We start from the raw sequence: 19246 nt of genomic DNA, 5'->3' as shown, positions 1-19246 counted from the left end.
CAGAGTTATGAATTTCACACTCCATTTTCTCATTACCAAGAAGTAAAACTTGCTGTTAAAACAACCAGCCCACTGCATCAAACAAATCACATAATGAATTGCCTCTCCCAGAGTCATAGGGAACTTCCATGCCCCTCATCCCTTACTAGTGAATAGAGCCCTTTGCCCTAGCTCATTCCTGTACTGAGCTGGAGTTGCCCATCTCTAAGAGATAGTCCCAGGGTTTCAGACCAAGTTGGTACAGAGGTCTTCCAGCCTTTGATGGCAATTTCCAGGCCTCTTATCACACATCCGTGTCTTAGCAGGGAGCAGATAAAGAAAGGAAAGGATGCACAATATCCCCTGTTGACTCGCATCTCCTGGCTGTCTTGTATCTTCATCTATAACTGATATGAAGAGAGGCACACAGGTATGACTGCCTTTTCCGGCCAGAACACGAACTCCGCCTCTCCCAGTTTCCCCACAGTGGCCTCTCTGCAGCTGTATCCTGTGCTGCTTTTGAGGAGACACCCTCCTTCTCTCCTATGCAACATCTACTTGGTGTCTGCGCACAGGGTTCCCTGACCAGCCAACTCCAGAGCACGGTCCTGCTTCAGTGACCAATGGCTCCTTGTTAAACAGCACATTAAAACCTTACTCTCTCAAACAGAATTTGCAAGCATTTTAAGCAGAGACCTAAACCCTTTCAGTGCACAATCCACCTTGAATCTGACTACAGTTCTGAGGCCCTGGCTGAGATTGCCCCTAACAACTGGCAAGAGAAGGACAGAGGCAGAGTTCTTTTCTCCCCCCGCCCTCTTTTTTAATTGTAGTAGGAACACTATATGTGAAATCCAGCCTCTTAAATTCAAATTTTTAAGTGCAAAAGAAAATGTAGTACATGCATACAAAAGAGACTTCTTAAAGCAGCAGAAAAATATATGAGAAAGGCAAACTAAATTGATTTCATTAGAGTTCCCACAAATGAAATTGCAATTGGCCATCTGGAAATGCTTGTGTGTCAAATGCTGAAACGTGGAAGGACTTAAGGTAGGCTTCTTCAGCGCTCACTGGCTGACCAGTACAACCTCAGAGGGGAAGGCTCTAAGGGATGCAGATTCAGAAGCCTGAGCAGTAACTATAATTGGGCCATTTATTCATTTAATCAATAACTATTAAACACCTACAATGTGCCAAGCACAGTTCTAGGACCTAGGGACCGATATAGCCATAAACAAAAGAGATCGAAAGCCCTGCCCTCACAAAGCTTACACTTCTGGTAGAGAGAGGCAAACAGCGAACAAAACAAGTATTTTATTTTCTATATTAGAAAATGATAGGCACTAAGGGAGAAGATGTCACAGAGAGATGGGAGGGGAGCAGAGCCGTGGGCAGTTTTCATTGAGGCGGCTGGGGAAGGTTCCCTGGAGAAGGTGACTCCAGAGCAAAAATGTGAGGATAGGAGGGATCCAGCCCCACAGGCTTTGGAGGCAAGTGTGCCAGGAAGAGGAAACAGCCAAGGGCAAAAGAGCTTGAGCTAAGAGGGTGCCTCCAGTGTTCGGCCGAGATAGGTCTCTTGGCTGCTTCTGTATCTTACCCTTGGCCAGAGGTCTTACCAGCAGAACTTCTCCTTATTCTTTATTAGAAAATGCTTAAATAGGGGTACCTGGGTGGCCCAGTTGCTTAAGCATCTGACTCTTGATCTTGGCTCAGGTCATGACCTCACAGTTTGTGAGCTCAAGCCCGTGTCAGGCTCTGAGCTAACAGTGCAGAGCCAGCTTGGGATTCTCTCTCTGCCTCTCTCTCTCTCTCTCTCTCTCTCTCTCTCTCTCTCTCTTTCTCTCTCTCTCTCTGCCCTTCCTGTGTGTACTTTCTCTCTTTCTCAAATAAATAAATAAATAAGCAAACAAACAAAGGAAAAAATATTTAAATAGCTTTACTGACATACAGTTTACATAGCATACAATTCACCCACTTGAAGTGTACAATTCACTGACTTTAGTATATTCACAGAGTTGTTACCACCACTCCGATTCATCTGAGAACATGTCCATTGCCCAACAAAGACACTACACCCCTCTTAGAGCTTCCCCCTGTAAGTTCTTCCCCCGGCTTCCCTGCATAGGGAAAAGGCTCACCCTAGGTGGTGTGTCTGATTGGGAGAATGTGAGGGATCCCAGGCAAATCCCTGCAACGTCATCTTCTCTGGACCTGGCTAGTGCTACTGTGGGTAAGGGCAGGAGGGACTCCCAAAGACCCTTTCAGCCCCGGTAGCATTTGACTCTAAGGAAGGGAAAAGTGAAACTAGGGCAGTAGCGGTCTTTAATTAAGCTTGACATTCACATTAGAGACAATCGCGAACTCTAGGCCTCGAGGGAACTTGGGGCTCCAGGAAAAGACAGCAGTTAAGTGATCTTCAAAAGATCTTTTGTATTCCTTAAGATTTCCAAGGAAAGAAAGCTCATGAGTTTCACAAGCAGTGTCCTTCCATGTCACACATCTGTCACCACCAGGGAGGGGGCGGGATGGCAGAGACCCCGAGAAGGAAACCCCTGGGGGTGACCCCCATCAGCTGTTCCACTTACTGTGTGGTTATGAGCCAATCACCCTCTCTGAGCCTCAACTTTTTCATCTGTAAGATTTACCCCCAACTGGACCCAGTTGGAGGTGCGAGTCAGGATATCTGGAGGAGTTCTAGGCTGTGGCATTCACTCTAAGGCCAACCTGAGATAAAGATGGGTCTAAAGCTGAGCAGAGGAGAGCTGAGTCCTCTTTTAATTCTAGGCCTTCTTGTGCATTCAGACATCATGCATCCCAGGCTGCCAGACCCTGGAGTTGAGGAGCCTACCGGTTGGAAAATCTGCCCACCTGTGACAACATGGGGGCCCCGTCATTTCCTTTACCCTTCACCCTTCACCAGTGACAGCCTGGCACGTTGAGTCCTCTTCTGCTGGTCCACATGGTGGTCTCCTGACCCGGTCGCTTGCAAGACAAGGTGCTGCTCCTGTTTTGCACTGTAGAAAGCTCCTGGTGTGGACCTCATAGGCCTGGCGTCACACACCTGCTCTGCACATAGGAACCACACATCCTTTCCAACAAGGCCTTTGCCTCTTTGAGCCTCGGGGTTCTCATCTGTAAAGCACAACTCATAGCTCCTGCCCCAGGGGGGTTTTGTCAGGAGGAAGTGAAATGCATTTGTTCTTGGCACAGAAGAAGCACTCTGACAATGGCGGCTAGTATTTCTACCACCTACCATAGAAGGCACACATTGCTGCCATCCTCAGCACCTAAGGCTCCGATTGGACCACATCATTTTATCTGGAAGGTTTTTCTCATCCAGGACCACTGACCACAGAGAATTTGAGCTAAGGGGCCAGGACCACTCCCGAGTCAGCCCTGCACAGGCACACACCCACCTTGCCTGCTCAGCAGTCCTGCGTCCCTCTGCAAAACTGCCCACCTGAGCTGCCATGGAACTAAAGAGTATCTGAGAGCCACCTGGTAAGGAGCCCCTTACCCCTCCTGAGCTTCTGTCACAGCTCTGTCCAGTTAATCAAGGCCTGTCATCCTCAGGGCCTCAGTGGCCTCAGGTAAAGGAACCCAAGACCATTTTGGCTGACAGAATTTCCAGGGCTTTGACAGCTATCTTATCCCATGCCATGGGAGATAGGATCCACCCCGATTCTCCACCTTTTAAAAAGATGTTATCAGCTTAGGGGCTGCTGGGTGGCTCAGTCAGTTAAGCATCCGACTTCAGCTCAGGTCACGATCCTGGGGTGGTTGGATCAGGCTGTGTCGGGCTCTGTGCTGAGCTTGGAGTCTGCTTGGGATTCTCTCTGCCTCTCTCCTCTTCCCTTCCCCCCTACTCAAGCGCACGTCCTCTCTCTCTCTCTCTCTCTCTCAAACAAAAACAAAAACAAAAACAAAAACAAAAACAAAAACAAAAACAAACTTAATAAGAGCTAATGTACGTGAGGCATTTTACAATTCCCAAAGCACTTTTCCATTTGTCAGGCTATGTCAGATGAACAGCAGCTCCAGGAAGTAGGCCTTACTGCCATGCCTTCTGAGCCCTGAGGTTCAGCATTGTTGACAAGACTACCATGTAGGCACATCTTTGATACTACAGAATATGCAATATTCAATATGCATATTCAATATGTGCATATACACTATATATATATATGTGTGTTCTTTTTTCTATTTATAGATACATGAATATATAGTATAGTATGCACACATATCAAAGATGTGCCTATATGTTTTATATTCATAACTTATCAAATACTCCAAATCCACATTTTTACCCATGGTTCACAAACAATATGCTAAGCCCAGATCTGTTTGTACCAGTGCTCATGTCCTTTCCAGGGCATCTCACAACCTGGGTTAAAATGCACTCATTCTGGGAGCATCAGGGGAATGAGCCTCCTTGGCCATTTTCTCTTCAATGAGAAGGGACTTACTGGAACTTTTTAGTGATGGCAGATGGCCTTCTTCACCGTGTGCTCCAGGCCAGCCAGGATCCAGGCATCTGTGAGTCCTGTGCCACACCAGCTGAGTGGCTGACATTTGTTCTAGAATCTCTAAAGTTTGTCTTTCTCCAGCTGGCTGTGAAGATAGTGTTTTGATAGCGCTGAGAGCATCTTAGAGAGAAGAGACAAGCAAAGCAGAGGGCTGGCTCTAGCTTTCCTTCTGCTGTGTCCTTTAAATATCAGTGCTTGACCTTGAAGCTCCTTGAGGGGCATGCTGCTACCTTGCTATGTCCACCATGTTCCCAGAGTGGCTATGAGCTCATGGTGTGCTGCTCAGAAGAGACTCATCACACAGATATCAGACTGATGCTGTTCTCATGGCCTCTCCCAATGTCATTGTGTCTGTATCCCATGGACCTCTTCCAGGATAGTCACTTCTTAGGAAGAACTGTCTAGAAAGTTTCAATCTCCAGCTACTAGACACACCCAGGTTCACAGTTTGGTTTTTGACTTACTGAGAATATTGAGGAAATAGGAAATACCCTATCACAGGGCTTCTCAGCCTCAGCAGTACTATATCTGGGGCCCAGCAAGTCTTCATGGTGTGTTGGGGGGCCGTCCTATGCATGGTAGATTCTTTAGCAGCACCCCTGACCCCTGCCCACTAAATGCCGGTAGCACTCATACCCAGAGTTGTGACATTGCCACGTATCCCTGGTTGGGGGTGGGGGCAAAATCACCCCCGTTGCGGACTTTGCTCTGCTGTTAAATGGATGATTATGGTTGTTTGGGCTGAATGCAGCCCCCTCTGGATTGGTTGGTTTACATGGAAGGGCACCAGTTGCTTGCTATGCACAGGAGTCAGCAGGGCCCCAGACGTTGAAGCATGAGAATAAAAGGACATGCTTGATGCAGGAATCTCAGGCAAATCCTTTTACGTCTCTGAGCGTTGGTGGCCTCGTCGGTAAAATGGGGCACCAGTAGACATTTCACGAGAGTATTGTCAGGGTTAAATGAAGTACCACATGCAAAGTATGTGGCATAATGCCTAATACATGGGAAACGTTCAATAGATGTTCGTTTCCTTTTCATCAGTCTTTTCTCCCCTCAAGGATTTCTTCCTGAAGGATGAAGGGATAAATGTTGGCTCCCAGGGAATTTTCCTTTCCCACATCTAGGGCTAGAGGTGGGCACTTGTGATGGCTGGTGGGGTCAGAAGCCCTTTTCCCTATTGGCCCTCTTAGAAATCAGAGGATACTGTGGGCTGTTTTATGAGAAAAATACCCACACAATTTTGCACATAGTTTCAGAAGGAGCAGACAAAATAGCTGCCCTGCCCTTGGAACATATGGGCAAAACAGGGAGGGGAGGCACCTAGGTGGTTCAGCCGGTTGAGAATCTGATTTTGGCCCAGGGGGTGATCTCTCAGTTTGTGAGTTCGAGCCCCACATGGGGCTCACTGCTGTCAGCTCTGAGCCAGTTCTGGACCCTCCACCTCCCTCTCTCTCTGCCCCTGTCCCACTTGTGCTCTCTCTCAAAAATAAATACACATAAAAAAGAGGAAGTAAGAGTAAGAGATAAAGTCTATCAAGGTGGTGGGGGAAATGCTAAGGTAGAAAATAAAGCATGGAAGGAGGCACTGGCGGGGCAGTGTGGGGGGGAGCTGCAGTTTCCAGTGTGGTGGTCAAGGATGGCCCCGCTGAGAAGCTGATCTTTGAGTCAAGGGCTCCATGAGGCACTTGGATATCTGGGGGAATGGCATTTCAGGCAGAGGAAGAGCAAGTGTGTGTGCCCTGAGTTGGGGGTATGCCAGGAGCACATCTGGGGCCAAGGGAGTGTGAGGAGCTGTGGGAGGTGACCCCCTAGGGAGAACAAGTAGCTGTCTCAAGTAGGGCCTTGCGTGAAGGCCTGATGCCGTGAAAGGAACTTAGATTTGCACCCACTGGAGAAGGGAATTACTGAAGGGCACAGAAGAGAACTGACAGGTTACACTTGTAACTCCCAGGCCGTATCATGTAGGGCCCTGAAGGTCTTTTAAAGGACCTACCATGGCGTTAACACCAAACAAGATGGTGTGTCAGTCCAAATAGGCTAGCCATGCTGCAGTGGAGGATACCCCAACAATTCCGGTGGCTTAAAATGTTGATTCATTTCCTGCTTGTTGCAGTATGTCTATCACAGGTCGCGGGTGGAGCAGCCTGTTTTTGGAGCATGGGAGAGCCTGGCTTCCTACCTGGAAGTGACACCCATACTTCTGCTCATGTTTCCCTGGTCAGAGCAGCCACAGGTGGGAACCAGAGCTGAGCAGGGCAAGAATGCGTAACCTCCCATGGGAAAGGTGCTGAAAATCAGGCACCATGACTGCCTATCGTGCCCGGAGGGCCATGCAGAGGGGCATACTTTAGCTTAGTCACGTTGGCTGCATAATGAAGAGATTTCTGGGACGAGAGCAGGTACAAGGAAATGAGTTTGGAGGCCATGCCAACATAGAATAGAGATGTCACTGCTTCTGCACATACTGGGACACTCAGACAAGGACTTCCAGGGGTGAGTCCTCAGTTTGGCAAGCCCACAAACTTGACTTTGTGCTCACAGAGATGATCAGAGAGCTGCCACACAGTAACCAAACTGATAAGAAATTGATGTATAAATCTGAATGCTTGTTCATTAATCTGTGGGTATGGATGAGGAGACATGCCTATCCCGGTGTTTAAAAAAGGAATCTGATTGGGGCGCCTGGGTGGCTCAGTCAGTTAAGTGTCCAATTTTGGCTCAGGTCATGATCTCACTGTTCGTGAGTTCGAACCCATGTCAGGCTCTGCACTCACAGCATGGAACCTGGAGCCTGCTTGGGATTCTCTGTTTCCCTCTCTCTCTGCCCCTCCCCCCTTTCAAAAATAAGTAAATATATATATATATATATATATATATATATATATATATATATATGAGTCTGAGTTTTGGAGTTAGGCAAGTCTGCGTTGAAATCCTAGTTCCATGATTTCTTAACTACCTGATATGGAAAAGTTCCTTAGCCTGTGAGCCTTAGTCTCCCCCATCTTCAAATCAGTCCCCTGCTTCAGATATATTTGTAGGAAAGAATAGTTGAGTTAATTCTGTCACATGCTTAGCACAGAGTCTGGGCCAAGGTAGCTGTTCAGTAAAGGGAAGTGATCGTCATTATTGAAATCTTTATTAGAGATTAGCAGATACCAATCAGCCTGGATACAAAGGCAATAAAGAGGTATTTCCTATAAACCATGGTAAAACGATGTTCTACAATAGAGATCACATCTGTAGTGGCCAAATTTGATTTCTGTCCTCCTTGTCCCATCCCTCTGATATTAAAGAGCTTTTTTTTCAGCCAAGGTATAGTATGGTCTTTGTATAGATGTATAGATGTACATCTTTGTATAGATGTCGGTTTTCCTGACACCTTCCAGTCTTTCCTTCCTATGTTTGTATCAGGCTACTTTGATTGCCCTTGGGTTTTTCCACATTAACTCAGCCACAAACATCTGTCAGTCCTGAGGGTTACATCCACAGATGGTGGATGCCATCTTCTATTTTGACCCTTCTTAAGGATCAGTCTGGAAATATCAAGGGTGTCTTAAGGTCACCCCATGTGGTAACCTCATGTAGGAATCACACCCTCTCCAAACACAGAAATGTGATGAAAATGAGGGTGTCAATGCTTGCAAGTGACGGAAATGGGAAGAAAATGGTCAGATCTGCAATTATTTACCATGAATGTATTTTTAGTGAAACTTTAAAAAGGAGATTGGTTCCTTTGTTGCTTTCACATCAAATCTACTAAGTATAATTCTGACTGATCGTCAGTAGCACATCTGGTTTGCCCAGAAGTGCGGTGTTGGAATAAAGAGGACAGCCTTATGGGGCTCATCTAATATGCAATAAGGCCCACTGAATTCTTCAAGAAGGATAATAGGTCCTGCCAAGTGATATGCTGGTAAATGCTTAACAACCAGCTCTTAGCAGAATTGGGGGAACCCTGGTCTGTAGCAGTTGCCAGTTTCTGTGGTGTAAATATTCCCACCATGCCTATTTCAAGCCTCCAACATGACATCAGCCAGCCTGCAAAATCCCTGCAAATTTAACAATTGGATGTCATGGGCCAGGATGCGCTGGCTTGAACACGCTGATCATGCCTGAGGAGATAATCCCAGGAATCATTGTTAGCACTCTTGCTTCCCACCTGTGTAACTTTGGCTAGGTTATTCAACGTCTTTGAGCCTGGCTCACAGGAGGCATCTATGAGGCTTATTTCCTTCCCCTAGTGGTTGCCCGCATAGGAAAGTAACTTTGTACCCATGCTTCCTTGCTGTGCCTCCTGGGTGGAGGTGAGGACAGGAGACAGGCAGGAATGTTTAGACAACCTTGCACACAGCTGCTCCATCTTTTTCCTGGGAGCATTTCCAAGAAGAAACGAAGCTTTTTAAAAATGTAGGAAGATAGAGGGAGGTTGGATGGGTGGAAAGTGAAGTATTGCCCATCTAAAAGGAACTCGGTGTGGAGAAAATACACAGGGGGAATTGAGGAGCAGATGGTTGACTTTCCCCAAACATTAACTTCAGGGAAGAGGGGAAGGTTGAAAGAGGTTAATATTGACCTTGATGTGCAGGTAGACAAATAGCCAGTTGAGCATGTTTCTTGGTTTGGGGAACCTCTAGGGGTACAATACCATGCAAATTAGGTGAGTATGTAATGTCAGAACATGGCTGCAGCCACATTGAAGTCTCTTAACTTCAAACTCAGTTTTCTCTCCTGTAAAATGGGAGTAATAGCCCAGCAAAGAAAGGATACCATAACTAGGGGAATAGCTAATGGCCCAGCGTGAAGGACAGAGGGGCTCCAAATGCCAAATGTCACACAGAGGCAGGAGAAGAGATTAGTCATCTGCATAGAGGAATTGGTTGGTGACTTCCAAGAGAGCTCTCCATTGAGATTGGAGGTCAGGAGTCAAGGGAGCAAGGAGAGTACTCTCAAGAAGTTTGGAGAAGAGACAAAGAGAGGTGGGATCTCATTGGCAGAAAATGCAGGGTCCTGAGAGCTAGTGTTTGTAAGATAAGAGGAACTTGACTGTGGTTATATGCTGATGGGAAGGAGCCAGGAGAGATGGAGCTGGGAGCAGCAGGGCCGACTCTTCCTACCCCTGCTCTATCCTGTGCTTAGCGCCCTTTCCATCCCTCTTCTGAGTGTTTCTCCACCATGTGATTTAGTGGTGGAATGGAGCACTGTGGCAGAAAGGTTGGAGACGGCAGGTGCTGAAGACCTGGGTGTGCACGTCCTACCCGGCAAAACCAAATCCTGCTGTTGCTCCCTCCGTTCTTGCTCAGAAAGTCTTGTGGCCATCTCTAGATACCCCTGGGGGTTCTCAAAGGACTCCTCAAACCCACATGCTATGTTCTCCCTGTGAGATACTGTAGTGTTCTGGTTTCTCCTTCCAGTTTCCTTTCTGCTTATGTATTGGGGCTCCCACTTGCTGGCCCCTTGGTGCAGCCCTGCCCTGATCATGGCCCTGCTTCAGTTTGTCATATCTCAGCTTCTCTACCTCACCCTGGTGGCTGGGCCCTCCCACAGCCCTGATCCCTTCCACTGCATTGCATCTTTCCTCCTGATTCAGCCACTTCATCTGCTGCTTGCCCTCTGATTTTAGAATCCCATCCTTCCCCAAACACCATATCACTATGCTTTTCACACGATGGGATATCCATACTCACGGCTTTTGTTTTGTTCCCCAACTGGCAACCGTTCAACTGACAGTGACCCTTGGATATTGCATTGATGCCACCAAATTGGGCCTTCCCTGATGACTAGGGCTAGTCAACTGCAGATTGGTTGCTACTGGTAAGGGGTGTCCCACTGCAGATTGCAGCCTTTCATTCTCTGTTCTGTTGGTCATAAGGTGTGGCCATTCCATTTCTGGAAATCTTAAACCCTGGGTCCAGTGATCAGAACCTGAAGGCCCCTCTCCCAAGCTTTTCTCAGAGGGAGTGGCTTCCTAGGAGGCTCCAGCTTAGTGACTTCCTAGCTGACAGAGCTGGACTCCAGGCAGCTCAGTGGGCCAACCGCAAGCCCCGCCTCCTGGTCTGCACCACTAAAAGTGAGCTAGCTGTGAAGGTCACTGCCCAGAACTTGTCACAGCCAAACGTGAGGTGTTTAACAATTTCCAGTCTGATCTTCGGAATGTAGAAACGGATCGGGCCATAGTGGAAGCAAATCATAAAGCTCCCCAGCCTGTCTGAGAATTTCACCGAGGGCCACAGGGCCCCTTCCAAGGCTGACTCCTGTGGGCTTGGGTCCTTGCCAAGATAATGCATTGACTTTTGGATTGACCTCAGGTGAGACAGAAATCTTCTAGTGAGCCACAGCAGTGAGGGAAAATCTTGCACCTCTTCCCTCTGCAATGGAATACACTGTAGGCCTTTGAAGATTAATCACTTGACAGAGGGAAAGCCATCTCACCAGAATCACCTCTTTACTTGTGGTTTGAATGTTACTCTCCTGAGGAAGGTAGACTAGAATGCAAATTTGGGTTTTAGCTCCAAAATCAAGGGCCTCTCTCAGATACCCAAGGCTACTAACTTCTTGTCCACTCAGCAAAAGATTCAAATCCTTTGTACCCAGAGAACCTAGACTTTCTCTCCTGTCACCTCACCCAGCCCCCTTCTGAGGACATGTCTGGAGGGCCCGTTAGTACAGTGGTTACTTTCAGGGCCACTGGAGTCAGACTCTGAGTTTGAATCCTGACTCTACTTCTTGATAGATGTATGTATTTTGAAAAATGTCTTGGGGCACCTGGGTGGCTCAGTTGGTTGAGCACCAACTTCAGCTCAGGTCATGATCTCATGGTTTGTGAGTTTGAGCTCTGAGTCAGGGTCTGTGTTGGCAGCTCAGAGCCTGGAGCCTGCTTAGGATCCTGTGCCTCCTTCTCTCTCTGCCCCTCCTCCACTCACACTCTGTCTCTCTCCCTCTCTCTCTCTCTCTCAAAAATAAAATAAACATTAAAAAAAATCTTACATTTCTTCATCTAAAAAATGGAATTAGAGCACTGTATTAGTTTTCTAGGGCTGCTGTAATAAAATACCACAGGCTGGGTGGCTAAAATAACAGACCTTTATTTCTTCCCTGTTCTAGAGGCTGGAAGTCTAAGACCAAAGTGGAGACAGTCTTGGTTTCTCTGGAGGCCTCCTTTCTTGGCTTGCAGATGGCCACCTTCTCCCCGTGTCCTCACATGGCCTTTCCTATGTGTGAGCACATCCCCTGGTGTTTCTGTGTGTCCAAGTCCCCTTTTCTTATAAGAACACAAGTCGGATTGGATTAGGGCCACCTCTCATGATATCATTTAACTTAACTACCTCTTTAAAGACCCTGTCTCCAAATGCAGTCACGTTCTGAGGTGCTGGGGATTAGGGCTTTGACATGTGAATTTTTTTTTGTGGGAAGGATGACACAGTTCAGCCTATAAGAAGTACCTACATCACAAGGTTCTTCCAAATAAGATAATGCATGTACATGCTCAGTGAATCATGCTGTGTTCTCTGGGACAGTCAGGTACACTGTTAAGGAACACATCTGTCTGGCACTCTCTCCCTCCCCCACCCCAGTTGAGCCCCCAGAATGAACTGGCTTCCCTGAAGCACCTTCTGCTGACAGTCCTTCAAGGAAGAGATGCCGTTAGAGTCCTGTGGGTTTGTGAGGCCACAGGCTTTGTCCAGTGAAATGATGCAAAGGTGGCAAGTCATGAGACATTTAATCCCTTGACCAAGCATAACAAATGTGCCAATGTCACAGATGGGGTCCAGACAAGTTTCTTGGAGGTGAGTTAATAACAAGTATATCTAATGGCTTCTACCATTGGTTCCTGAGCCCTCAGAAGACAAGTGTTTCTCTGTGTTGAGCATCTAGTGAGAAACTCAAGTCCCAAATGGCTTCCTAAAATAGGCCTGTTTTTTCTGGGCTCCACTCAGGATGTACTCAGCCTACTAACTCTGGACCCAAAAAATGTGTCTGGAGCTTTGCACAGAACAGGGAGTTCTTTGGTGAATGTGGTGAATTATAAGGTAGCCACACCCAGACATTCCCTCTTTCAAAGGATCATCTTTGTCAATGCTGCTGGCAGAGAGAGTAGGGCAGGCTTGTCATGGAATGATGACCCCACTCATGTTTCTTCCTGTCCCTGCTTGCCATGCTTAGGCTCTGAAGAGAAGAGAGGTCCCAGACAAATGCACTCTTTTTGGTCTTGGGCAGGACCTCCGCCCTGGGCACCCTGCACATGAGCCAAATGTCAGAAGTTCCCACCTTCCCTTTTCCCTTTAACTCAGAGCATTTGCACAATGCCAAGGATGTGGCCTGGCATTCAAGGCCCTGAAGGACAAACAGCTTGGTGTTAGAACAGACACCTGCTATTAGAGAAGGTTGATGGCCTTTATGACCTCAGTAAAGGCACTACCTGGTGGAGGGTCGAGCTGACAAAGGGATAGGATGCAGAAAAAATGGAGTGTTGGGACCAATATGAAAAGGCAGGCAGAGAGCTGTGCTGTGGGCCTAACATTACTGTCAGTAGTTGGGTAATCTTGGGCAAGGCACCCACATGCCTGTACTTCTGCATCCTGTCGAATGAGTGGGTTGAAGTGGATAGTCCATGAATCTCCCTGTGGATATTCTGTTTGGTGATATACAATATACCAAATTGGGACAGATAAGGCAGAGAGTTAAGACTGGGGTTGGGCATCAGCTGACAAGCAGCCCCAGAGCCAAGGGCTCAGATGTGTCTCCCATGTGACTGTGTCCCAAGTCCTCCTTATAATTAGCATTAATGTCTTATGATGTTTGGGGAGCATTCATGTTGTATTCTAGAGAGCAACTCCAGTAGCATTGACCAAGATCCAAGGCAGCGTGTGGGTCAGCTCAGAGGGAAGCAGTTTCTGTAACACTTCATGATGGGTGGAGCAGGAACAGAACCCAGACCTCAAAGCCACAGGGACAGATCAGGAAATGGCAGAGGTAACCCAGAAGATAGAATAATGGGGAACAATTGTATTTGGCTTTGCTATGTGAGATTGATGGACATTTGAATTCCTGTTTATTCATATTTGGCATGGACGGGCTAATGTCACAACACACAGAATATCGAGATCAGCATGGTGAAGGCTGAGGGGCTGTCCTACTTCTGAACCCCACGTCTGTTCAAAAGCACACCCAGAGTAAGACTGAATGAGACCACGCTCCGGCAAAAGATAAGCTGCTTTTTCTTATTTCTCCAGCTTGGCACTCATGTTTTTCTTTTGAACTGGGGGAGTAATACATTCTGATTTATTAGAAGGAACAAAAAAAAAAAATCAAGGCTTCTTCCCATTCAGTTTCTGTAGAACTCCCATCTGATTATTAAACGTCAGCTGTACCACCAAGATTATTAACAGCAAGAAATGAGTTTACCAGGAGAGGGTTTGATGTCACAAAGATGTTTAAAAGGAACTTTCTGATGATGCTCCAGTATTGATAATAAGCCTGGCACAGACTGCTGAGATGATTGCGTATTCCCTGCCCTCCAGAAACCTACAGCCTAAATCATGTGACTCCCAAAGCACCCATTCTCCTCCCTGCCCAGTGCACCAGACAGCACAAACACAGGAGGCTCTAAAACGTTAGCATGACCACTGTGACGTGGCTGTGGAGCACACATGGTTTTAGCAGATGCCGGTGGGAATGCCCTATGCATACAAAGGGCAGAGCAAGACACACAGAGTATCATGTTCAGAATTTTCCAGAAAAGTGAGAGGAAACTGTTAGGTATTTTCAAGATTGGCTTTCAAAATTGCTATGGTTTCTCCCCTGTTTGTTTTCAATCTTGGTTGCTATTATTATGAAAGCAACACATACTCCTTGCAACAGTTGACAGTCTGGGGGTTTTTTCTAGGTTCACGCCAACATAATGGTTTTCGTTATCGCACTATATTGTTCTGCAAGCTGTGAACCTGAGCGTCTCTCAGGTTGGAAGGAAGCTCCGTGAGGTGGGTGAGGAAGGTGGATGCAGGGAGGGTGTAAAATGACTTTGACTCTTCACTGGGGCTTGGAGGGGAGTGGGGCGGTGAGCAGGGCCCAGGGAAAGACAATTCAAAGACTACAGGGCTGGGGCAGTTTAATGAGTCACTTGATGAGACAGTATTCAAGACCTCAACCAAATTTAATTGCATTTAGTTCTGAAATCTGAGGAGAAAGGAAAAATGGAGGCTCCAGATGGTCGGAGTGGAGAACACGTGTGAGAGACTAGGGGTGATGGGGAGTCTCACCTGAGAGGAGATCACATGGTAATACCTGACTAATAGCTGGTTGCTTGTGCGTGGGTCAGAGACTCCAGTAACTATTTGTTGTGTTCAGTTTGATTCAGTTACACATACCAAATAGGCAGCATTATTAATAAAATTGCTCCATAATGATTGAAGTATCACTGAAATGCAGGGGAATGATGAACAGCGGTGCTGAGTGGAAAAGGCATTTCCAAAGCATGAGCAACACTCCTGAGTCAGGACAGGTACCAGAGAAGCATGGGCCTCCAAGTCAAGGCTTCGGAGAACTTGGAGCCATGCTGGGGTGGGGAAAGCAGCAAGGACTGAGTGAGAATGAGAGAGAAAGGAGTGAACGAGAAAGGCAGCCACCCAAACAGACAGAAGATCCCAGGGCTCTTGGTCAAGGTGGCCTTAGGCAGCGGATGGAGAAGCTAAATGCAAAGCTTCAGTTAAGATGCATTGGGTGAGCTGATGAAAAGGTGGAAGAGATGCCAGTGTCTTCCCAGAGGAGAATAGTTGTGCAACTTGGGGCAATGAGCAAGCTGTCAGTCTTCACCATCAGTGATCCCTTCTATGGCTCCTCTAAGAGCACAGGCTGCTGGTGACAGGGACACCAACCCTGGCCACATGTCAGTGTGCAACAAGGATCCCCCACAAGCTCGTGATCCCTTCAGACAGAACACGTGCCACCCGACCCACAGCAGATACAAGGAACTGCCACGGTGGCTCCAGTTCTTGGCTTCCCGGGCAAGGCACATCAGCCTCAGCCTTCACTCTTGAGTTGTGAGTCCCCAGAAATTCTGGACTGGGGCCTTAAAACTAAAAGTTGATCTCAAAAGTTGTCAGTTTAGGGAACATCTATAGCCTCTGTGGCCCGTTCCTGATTATGTGTTTCTTTCTCCCTCCTCATTTAGACTTCGGTGTGTGTGGGCATCTCCTCGGCCAACAGCCCCACTGTGCCCCATGTGGGATGTCCAAGGTTTTGACTGTGTGGGTTTGTGTCTTTCTGGCAGGTGTCTCCTCTGTGACTTCCCTGATGTCCCTGGCTTGGGTGCTAGCCTCCTATCACAAGCTGCTGCGGGACTCCAGGGACGACAAGAAGAGTATGAGCTACAGAGGGGCCCTCATCCACCTCTTCTGGCGCCTCTTCACCATCTCATCCAGAGTTCTCTCTTTTGCCCTCTTTGCTTCCATATTCCAGCTCTACTTCGGGATCTTCGTGGTGGTTCACTGGTGCGCCATGGCCTTCTGGATCATCCATGGCGGAACAGACTTCTGTATGTCCAAGTGGGAGGAGATCCTCTTCAACATGGTGGTAGGGATCGTGTACATTTTCTGCTGGTTTAACGTCAAGGAAGGGCGGACTCGATATCGAATGTTTGCATATTATACGATAGTCTTGACCGAGAATGCTGCCTTGACGTTCCTTTGGTATTTTTACAGAAACCCGGAGACCACTGACTCCTATGCGGTGCCAGCACTGTGTTGTGTCTTTATTAGCTTTGTGGCTGGGATCGCATTGATGCTCTTATATTATGGTGTGCTGCATCCCATGGGGCCGCGAGTTAAGATTTTGGCCAGCTCCTGTTGTGCCGAGCTGCTCTGGGGCATCCCTCTGCCCCCCGATGTTGAGCCCATGGCACCTCAGACCCCTGGGTACCGGGGGACCCAGGTCACGCCTACCAGAGCCGTAACGGAACAACAGGAGGATCTCACGGCTGACACTTGCTTGCCCGTTTTCCAAGTGAGACCCATGGGGCCCTTGACCCCGTCGGGGCGTCCTTACTACCCAGAAGGGCCCCTCATTAAGATTGACATGCCAAGAAAGAGATACCCAGCTTGGGATGCTCATTTTGTAGACAGGAGGTTGAGAAGGACTATTAACATTCTGCAGTATGTCACCCCCACCGCAGTAGGCATTCGGTATCGAGACGGACCGCTCCTTTATGAGTTGCTACAGTATGAGTCTTCACTCTAAGAGCATCTTGACCCAAGTTGAGAAGGGAACTTAAGTTTGGGTTGTGGTAAACACCGCTTACAAGAAATATAACCCTCCCTTTCCCCAACACACAGAACCACCACCACCACCACCACCACCACCATCACCACCACCACCAATGCTACAAAAAACAAAAAAGAAAATAAGTCACAACCCCTTCAGATAAGCTTTCTTTCCAGTCGCTGTATGTATACAAAGATATTCTCTATGTTTTGTAAGTAAAAACAAAAAGAAAACTTTTCTTTTGTTTTTTACACATAAGAAACAGTATTGAAAAATCCCACACTATGGTTCATAGTGTGGAGAAGGAGGAGTTGTCTCCACTCCAAAAGAAAAACAAAGTTTTATACCTTACACCAAGTGTAGATCATTTACGGGATTGGTGCTGATTGAAAGAACAAAACAAAACAAAACAAAACAAACAAACACAAACAAACAAACAAAAAAACCTTCAACTGCCTTATGCCCTTAGGTGCTGAGTTTCATTAAGTACTGTCACGTTTTCTCATGCAAAACTCTCTGGTGATTTTTGCACCAGGAGAGGGAAAATTAAACAATCAAATGAAACAAATCTAGAAACAAAACAAAAACCAACCAACAAAAAACCACAAAGCAATCATTCTTCCTATCTGATTATTTGTATTGAACAAAACAAATTTACCAAAAGCAAAGGCATAAAAACCCCTCCTTCTTTTTGGTTTCTCTCCCAGTCTCCTGTCCTTGCCCCTAATTAATCAGCGCCTTCTAGGAGCAAAAGTCTGGCTGTTTGAAACTCAAATAGCTGGAGAAGCTACTTGAAGGTTGACTATGTGCCATTTTAGCATTCACCCACTGAGAATCACATTTGTTTCCTGGTGTAAAGCAACACAGAACAAAACAAAAAGCCACCCCAATAATTCTGTAAGAACAGGAAATTCTAAAGCAAGCTAAAGGAGATTTCCATTTCTGTAATCAAAGAACATCAGTAATAATAAAACTCAGCATAGTAGCAAAAAGAATGACATCAATTTAAAGGCACAATACTTAATCAGTGACCGGCAAAAAATGATTTGTTCTGTCATTTTAAGGCCGTGAAAGGTATACATTTATCACATGTGATATTGTGTAAGGCCTCTTCTGTTTCCATTTGGTGGGAAGCCTTAAATTGATCTGGAAAGAATTCTTCATTTTTCATTTGTGCTTTTTAAAAATATTAACAAAAGAGGAAAATTAGAATATAAAAAAAAAAGTCAAATTGTAATAACTGACCCATTTCAAAGACTGTTTGGTGCTTCTGTCTTTCACCATTGTGGTTGGCTGAAAGTCATTCAGCTCACTTGGTGCATCTGGGTTGAGTGGGAAATTTTGTGTGTGTAGTGAGTGTGTGTGTGTGTGTGTGTGTGTGCATGTGCGTGTGTGTGCCCATAGCACACGTCTATGTGTGTGTATGTGTCTGCTGCAAAGTCTTGCCAGAAATGTAGAAAACTGATACAAGACAGACTCTGGGTATGGCTGAGGTGGAGTATAAGGGTGCTGGGGAGTGGGAGCAGGGACAAGGGAATGGTGCTTGAATATCAGCCCCTGTCTGGATGGCGAGACTCATACCAGCAGCAATACTCTGGGTCTTAGAGGCACGTCATTTGGGTGAAGATGTGATTCAATTATTTATTTTCACGTTGTACCAAGTTGAATTTCTGGAGGTGTTGCAAGTATGTTCAACCATTTTTAAATGTTATTTTTCAAAAAGTATTGCTCCTGTAAGGAATATTCTGTTCTAGGGCATCTTTTCAATCCCATTGTATCTCTACTTGGGCACAAAAAAAAAAAAAAAAAAAAAAAAAAAAAAAAAGGAAAAGAAAAAAATCACAAAAAGAAAAAAAATCTCCACAAAAAAGATATATATATAGATATATACATATATATCTATATATATATATATATATAAAACTCTGTGTATGTGTGTGTATATACACATATATATATATGTATATGTGTATATACACACACAATATTTTTCGGTAAATACTGTTTGTCTTTGTTGTGTGGAGCTGCAATTTTTTTTTTTTAATTCCAGATATAACTGTTTAGGGTGCAAGACCTCACATTGAACTATTCTCAAAAGAAGTTCAAAACCTGAGGAATTTTTTTATGTTTGTGGGGTTTTTTTTAATTATTATTCAAAGAGGCTTCTCCTTTCCACCCCCTTTATTATTTATCTAAAGCTGTTTAAAAAAAAAGAAAAAAGAAAAAAAAAGAACAAGTTTTAAATTTTCTTTCAGTTGTAAACTGGATGCTCCTTTTTTTGTTCAGGTCCCTTTGATTTCCTTTATTATTACTAAACTGAGCAGCGCCGTCCTGTCCCTCTCCCTGGTCTCCTCAGGTCCTTCCTGGCAGAAAGGAGGAAGGGAGGAACGGTGCAGAGAGCCTGTGGCCCTCGTGCCCATCCGTCTAGGAAGCATGATGCACAGAGCACACCCAGGCCTTGGCAAAGACCAGCCATGTGG

At 46.2% G+C, this 19246-nt stretch overlaps 1 protein-coding gene across 1 annotated transcript in view; it reads left to right on the top strand.

Annotated features, from left to right (window-relative positions):
* The window catches only part of XKR6 (XK related 6), a 324795-nt gene extending 306230 nt beyond the window's left edge, over window positions 1-18565 (top strand). Inside the window, exon 3 of the mRNA XM_045462249.1 lies at window positions 15778-18565. Coding sequence (XP_045318205.1) covers window positions 15778-16742 — 965 coding nt within the window. The 3' untranslated portion in view covers window positions 16743-18565. The remainder of the gene's footprint in view (window positions 1-15777) is intronic.
* Window positions 18566-19246: the final 681 nt, after the last annotated feature.

This window comes from Leopardus geoffroyi, chromosome B1, assembly GCF_018350155.1.
Source record: "Leopardus geoffroyi isolate Oge1 chromosome B1, O.geoffroyi_Oge1_pat1.0, whole genome shotgun sequence".
In the NCBI taxonomy this organism is placed as follows: domain Eukaryota; kingdom Metazoa; phylum Chordata; class Mammalia; order Carnivora; family Felidae; genus Leopardus; species Leopardus geoffroyi.
This window is presented reverse-complemented; position numbering and strand designations above follow the sequence as displayed.